The 7,291-nt window shown below is 44.0% G+C and overlaps 1 protein-coding gene across 1 annotated transcript; it reads right to left on the bottom strand.

Annotated features, from left to right (window-relative positions):
• Nucleotides 1–3,589: 3,589 nt before the first annotated feature.
• RB195_009455 (uncharacterized protein) lies at nt 3,590–5,738 on the bottom strand (the record flags this gene model as incomplete). The annotated part of the gene is made up of 5 exons (XM_064190015.1): nt 3,590–3,680; nt 4,341–4,468; nt 4,528–4,722; nt 5,397–5,474; nt 5,655–5,738. The coding sequence occupies 5 exons, from the start codon at nt 5,736–5,738 to the stop codon at nt 3,590–3,592; spliced, it is 576 nt and encodes a 191-aa protein (XP_064047598.1).
• Nucleotides 5,739–7,291: the final 1,553 nt, after the last annotated feature.

The raw sequence follows: 7,291 nt of genomic DNA, 5'->3' as shown, positions 1-7,291 counted from the left end.
ACGAATTTCAAACCTCGTTTCATTTTTCTCTCCGGTAAAAACCTAAACCCGTGAAGAAAACAGAACATTCACATAAAACAAAGATAAAATTGCTATGTCGGAACTTTCACGTCAAAAGTGTAGCTGCCCTTTGCCGTTCGCCATCAATGCGTCGACTATAAACGATTCATGAGCCGTTTGCTTTTTTTTTTCAACCGACTGTAACAGTTTATTTCCGCCTTCGACCAAAGAAAAAAAGGTACTCTTGTTCTAATCACGTAATTTCTCCAATTTCGAGTCTCGTCAGTTATTTGTGTTGTTGTTTTTCAATCCATTTGTTTTCGCGGATCTTGAGCGTTGTGGAAACAAATATCGCCCCCGTGCAGTATTTTTATACGGCATAAAGCTCCGAATTAAGCTGCATACATGCTGTGGATTTAAGAATTCTAGATCTTCGGATTATGGATCACTTCACCTCTGTTTGGCTTATGATGTGTAGTTGTAATTAGTCTTAATTCTCAATTACCGTTTAGCCTCCTTTTGCGAGAACTGTTCTCTGACCTCTCTCAACGCACTCCGGAAGTAACTGTCTTCTGCGCCTCCGTTCAGTGAGATGCTCTACTCCATTACAGTCTCCCTTTTCTATTCTGTGTTCTTTAGTATTTTACTCTCCAATATGTGCTAATAGAACAAAAATCAAGCGGAGCAAGATGTTGTGCTGAATCGTGATCCGAAATCTAACCCCTTCTCTCTTTTCGATGAACTTTTACAGAGAGTTCGGAATAAAAGCACTACAGAGGTATTCTGCACGATCGTTGGTTCAAAATCGCCTCGGACTAGCCACGGTTTTCATGTTTATGGGATCGATGAATTTCTAGCATACTTGTCCCGATACGTCGGCTAAGCAGAGTTTGCACGCCATTTGCCATTGAAAGAGAGTTATTGGGTCCAACAACATGCCAAGAATTACTGATGATCCTACGTACGCACCAATAAATACGTTTTTGTATCACTGAAGTTGTATTTTGTGCAGACCACATTAAATCTCAAGGATTTCGAACTGAAAAGATCAGCACTTCATCATTCATTATGAAAAGTTTGAATATTTGCGTCTGTGGAACATCACTTGTAAGCGAACAGTGCATTACGGTAGAGAGAAACGAATGATCGTTGAACTGAATTCGTCATGCCTACAGTAATCTCAAACTTCATATGTTGTATAGGACAACCATTTAATCTAGAAAAAAGTGTGTATGATATTGAATATTAGGTGTATAGCCCAACACGTATAGGGATATATGTATGGCAGCAACGAAGTGAGCAGCGCTGATCTGATGAGATATGGAACGCATCGACATCGGATGCGTTTAACCAAACTTATGCGATGGTGAATTGTGCGAAACCTCGACGAGAAGGGATGTGAAACAACGTCGCATTCGTTCGGGACGAAAAAAAGTGATTTTTTTTTCCCTTTTGCCTTTCGAATCTGCTTGATTTGAAAATGGTTTGACAGAGTGGCTTCAGAATTAATCCGATCTCTTCAGTCTCCGACTCCCTTCTCGCAGATACGTCAGCTATAGTCGGTTCAAAACGACATGAAGCACGGACAGTTGCGTAAGCGGATGCGCTCGAAGCGGTGCAGTGGAAACAGCGGTTGGAATCGAGGTGGGACCATGGCGAACAGCAGGGATGGGTGGCGGTAGCAAGGATCCTACGCTCCACAGCGCCGCTTCGAGCACACTCGCTTACGCAACTGTCTCTGCTTCATGCCGTTTTGACCCAACTATAAAGAAGATTTACACAGTGTTTGATATTTCCCATGAACAGAGAAGTACTAGGTCCAACAGCATGCTAAGAATCATTGGAGATCCTGCCGACGCATCAATAAATAGTTTTTTTTTGTATCAGCAAAGGGAAAATTTGAAGAAGATAACTTTTTTCAACACTCTTGGTAATCAGTTGGCATTACAGAGTAAGGAATCTGAAATTTGGCAACGCGGACTGATCTAAAAATGTCGATTATGACATACGGACTAATGTTGGAACAAAATAATGACAACTTGGTGGACCTCACGTGCAATTTCCGCTTTGTGACTATAATCGTTCGCTTCATCATCATGATTATCGCCATACTACATCCTGGTTCCGGTCAACTCCACTATACTAGTCGCTATGAAATTATCCTACATTGAATTGGATTCATACAGTAGAATTGTAGCTCGGGGGCATACAATTCACGTTCTCGTGCCACCCACTGAGCAATTTCTAATGAACCCATGAAATATTGCTCCCATATGCATGCCATCATGGATCGATAACTGAAACCGAGCTTAACTGAATTCCCATCGAGCTCTGCTGAAATCCAATTCAATTCCATAACAATTTTACATTTCGACAACATGTGAGCGAAACTGTTGCTTACAATGCGGTTTTAAATTCTGCATGATAAAATACTGTAGTGAAATCCAGTTTGCTTGCTTTTTCCGTTGCAAGATCCTACTCCTGGGTACCTTGTGCTATGTGATATTGTGGACCTTTCCTAAACTAAGCGCAGACGATTCTGCGCTGCTTATTTAATAATAAGCATTACATAATAACTCGTACACCTCCTTTCTTAATTATCTTTCCGCGCTTCACTTATGAAGTTCATCTTAAATTCGAAGTACTTGTACCGTTATTTTTGTGCCTCTCTGTTGTGTCGTGTCTGCGTACGACGGACCTACCGTAGGAAATCTGCTTGGCAGCAAATTGATCTAAAAGTTTGGAAGACTCTTCGTACGGTTTCTTTAAGTTATCATACGAGATAATTCAGAAAAATGTTGCTGCTAAGAGTATTTAAAGGCATCACTCCACGAATCTGAGGTGGTACGGATTTCAGGTGGTGTATTCGTATTCGGGATGGGAGACTATGGAGAAGGGGGTGATTCCGTCCATTTCTTCCTAATTGCCGTAAAAAACGGCCCGGAAGATACGGCTTCAGGCGTTTTGGCGCACTATTTTCTACAGGGAGTTCGACTGGAGCGCGCCAGACTTGTGCGACGCCGCATCTTCCGGGCCGTCTCTTCTTTACGGCAATTAGGAAGAAATGGACGGAGTCACCCCCCTCTCCATAGTCTCCCATCCCGTATACGAACACTCCACCTGAAATCTGCACCACCTCAGATTCGTGGGGTGATGCCTTTAATCCAACTGAGTATCGATCGACTATCGAATGATAGTCGAATCAGGGCTGCTGCATCACGGTTGCGTCGATCGATATGACGAGGATTAGTAGTAGTAAGATTAAAAAGTAGAAAAGCATCATAGCAAAAACAGACGTCGAGTGGGGGAGATTCGCAGAGAGGGAATTCATGAGGCGAAAAAACAAAGCTGACCGAAAATCAGAAACTAGAATAAGAAATAAAAATCACAGCAGAGATCTGAAGTAAAACTTCTATCGGCGGTCAAAAGATAACAAGTCTGAAAACCCTCCCTTAGAATTTCACCGATTCTCGCGATTGGGAAATTTCACCACTAATGTGTACGATCGGGTGCGCGCCCTTCCCGAATTCCCCTATCGCTTTATCACAACAATTCGATCAGGAAATTTGAAATGTACTTCGTCATGAATTCAGACCGTATGACATGTGACAATCATAGCAATATCATCGCGACGCTCTGATAACGTGCGATTCACAAATAGCGTGTCGAGATTTCGACCGCTAAAAGAATTATTGACTGTCCATAACAGAAGCGCCTAATGAATATACGGCCGCACACGTTCAAAAAACGATAGTTTAGTCGCGCATATCGATTTTCTTACGTCTTTCCACGAACAATCACGTCTCTCGTCGTCTGAATCTCGCCAACTCGGAAAACAACTCGGAGATTATTCTTGCTTTATGGCAGACGAATGGAATAGAACATCTGTGTTAGACAAACCTGTGTCTGTGTCTTCTTCTTAACACCGCACTTGCGTACTTACGTAAATTCTCATTTCATACTTTTGTTATGCAAACAAAGGGGAAACTGGCTAGGAAATCTGTCTGGCATGTGTGACACTATGACAGCTCACAAAAACTCCGGTGTACTGTATCACGTAACGAAGCAAAACTTTGCACATTGCAATAAACAGGTTAGGACTGCAGTGCTGTTAGTGTTTTCAACACCGCGCACGAATTCACATATCAAACATAAAAGGGTACCAAAAGCAAGGCGTGCAATTGTTCCCTGAAAACGCTGTCGACTCTTCTGTATCGTCAAAAGTTGAAAAGAGTTAGAGTTCGAGGAACTTTTCAGTGTTCGCATCTCACCAATAGTGGATAATATGGGACGAAATTAGCAATAATCAGAGCGAAGAAGCGAAATAGACCCCTTCAAACCCGGGAGTATGGAGCGCTAGTTTCGCCAGCGAAGCCATCTCTTTGCGGAAGAATGCTGCCTTGTAGTGTCCCTTGTCACTTCTGCACATATAATGGCGTCGTTGTGCGAACTGTGATACTCCTGATTCCTACACTTATAGGAGTTGATTCGAATTGTCATTCTCGAGAACTACGTCTAGAATCCTACCTCAAAATGAAAAATAAATTTCTTCGAACCCGCCAAGTTGAGTCTACAAAGCGCGGTCGACACTCCGATTTCCGACAGATGCGTCACGATTGTTACGGAGCATGGACGAGATGTAGTCGGGTCAAAGCGACCTGAAGCGGCTGCGCTCGAAGTGACATGGATGAGCTTGCGGTTGGGATCGAGGTTGAACCCTTGCTAGATTCGCTGCGATTGTAATGATGAATGATCCCAGCAAGGGTCCTCCCACCATCTCAACCGCTGCGCTCCACCGCGCCGCTCCGAACGCAGCCGCTAGCGCAGCGACACCGAGCTTCCGGTCATTTCGACCCGACTCTCGGAGAACCGTTCTACTACGTTTGCTCCCGTGTATATGCCTAAGCAATACAGTAATAGCAGTATCTGGTACTACAATTAAAAATACAGTAGTAGAATGGACATATTAAAAATAGAACAATGAAGAACTTGGACAGCAACTGATGCACTCTACGATGCCAATCCATTAGCTTCTCAGGATTATTTATGGGACTTTTGTTGAAATTCATGAAAAGCGCTCACTTCCTATGAGTGTAACGAAAAGTAATAATTCTCAAGCAAGCTTCTCTTGCGTCTAGAAACGCCTGCTCAGTAGAAGTTTCTCATTTCATTCCTTTACACAGCCGCATAGAAGTGCAGAAAGCAACGAATCGATAATGCATTAGGACCACCAACGCAATCAGAACGATGACGCATACAAATTAGTTCTGCTGATCGTTTATATGTCGATCGATAATGATAGACATGACTGGATGAAAAAGAAATACGTATGGGTAAGGTGTAAAATATCCTCGTCGCACTGAGTCACGGTACTTCTAACATTGTGTTTAATGCACAAGAACAGTCTCAACTCCAAGCACAACACAGTCAGATGAGCAGTGATTTCGTCTGAACAGCCCTATACGATCCGTGCTCTAAAAATGGGCAACATAAATGAATAATCAACACTTAGAAGGTCGTACGCACACACTTCACACAAACCACACACGTTTACGTACATATATGTACACGCATACATACGGTTCTCAGCAAATACCGTAACCGAGTGGAAAGAACGAGAGAGGGAGAGAGATGAGTCTGCATCGGGAACACACCCATGCAGCAAAACAAACGTCGGCTGAGCGCGATGACGATGGGCGCACGATCGATTCCGTGGGACGACGCCCTTCACTCGACATGGTCGACGACGAGAAACCCCTGGGAACGCGGCCTGATTTGAGACGGAATCCGCGCCGTGTGACTCAGCTGTTCAGCGGATAGTGTGGCCGGTTACGGTAGCCATGCGGCGCGCATGGACGGACGCCTGTTAAAGAACCTCGTTTGTGCATGTTTTTCTCTAATTACAGACATTGCATTCGATTGAAGGCTTCCTGAATTTTCGGCGAATTAGTCACTGCAGCAAAAATAGATAACAAAAACTCTGGTTGGATCAATAGCTGGTGTATTTCACACAAATCGTAGAAAATACAATGATTTATCGAAGTGGGCTAATGTAGTTCATCGATGAGCAGCTGTCAAGAGTAGTAATCCGGGAGTCAAATGCAATTCCAAGCAACAGCAGCCATTGTTTAAAGCGACTCTAACGCTTCGGTCAACGCCTAAAAACTCACAACATCGCTGCAAAAATCGATCTCTAGGATTTGTGCGGCTGATTCTGAACGTTCGCGTTGGGACCTCCCGGCAATTTCCTCATAATTGGCGGACGGAAAAAGTGAGAGAGGAAGCATAAATACGAGGATTTCTTGTGAATTAGTACGAAATTACCATACGAAAAGTTCTTTGTAGATATAAGAAAACTGTAATCAAGATATCGAACGCTCGGACGAGCGCGAGTAGGTCGAAACTTCAGGCGACTAATATTCAGTGATAATTTTAAGTCTGAAATGAAATACCCATTATGCTAAGATTTATCGATAGCCGAACATGTGGAAACTAGAGCAATTGAATAATTTATAGCCTTCGATCGACCCTAAAGATTCCTGCAAATAATTCTTGTTAGCAACGGATGTCTTACGCGATAAAACACACTGAAAGGTCAATCGTTGTCGCAGGTGTGCGCCACAAAACGTCACACATTACGACGCCTCCCATCTTCGCTGTGTGTACATCGATCGACCGATCGATCAATCAACCGTCGCTGTCCTCTTACGGTAGTTTCGGATACGATCCGCGCCGGGATTCCCACTAATAATTCGTGTGTGTGTCGTTGGACTGTTGGATTGGTGAATGCGTATGAAGAACGGTATTTCGTTTATGTAGTTGATGAGCGTTTCGTGTATTTCTATCTATCCATCTATCTGTCTATCAGTGACAGAGGGGCGAGCGGCGGCCGCGGCGGTGGTGGTGGTGCAGCTGTGCCCCAGTTCCCGGGCCCTTCGCCGACGTTTTCGTCGACGACGACGGGCGGGCGACTTTCGCTCAGCCAGTCAGGTGCGGCCAGCATCGATTTCTTTTCGCCACCTACCGCCGCGTCGCTCCCTACTGCGTCCGTCGTCGTCGTCGTCGTTCTGTTCTGTTCGTGTTCTCAATCCTCTCCGCTCCCTACTTCGATCGTCGTTTCGTACCTTTGTTGTCGTTTACGGGGATTGTTTTACCGTATTCCAGAGGATTTTCCTCATTTTCATCGTTTTTAAAGCGTCCACACCATCTACATGCTGAATTCGCTGCTATTCGTGGTTATACTGGTTTAATGCGATCTTTATAGAAATTTCCCTCGAATTTCATTGCTTAC

This window comes from Necator americanus, chromosome III (genome assembly GCF_031761385.1).
Source record: "Necator americanus strain Aroian chromosome III, whole genome shotgun sequence".
Taxonomy (NCBI): Eukaryota; Metazoa; Nematoda; class Chromadorea; order Rhabditida; family Ancylostomatidae; genus Necator; species Necator americanus.
The sequence above is the reverse complement of the archived record's forward strand: the minus strand, read 5'-3'. Positions and strand labels throughout refer to the sequence as shown.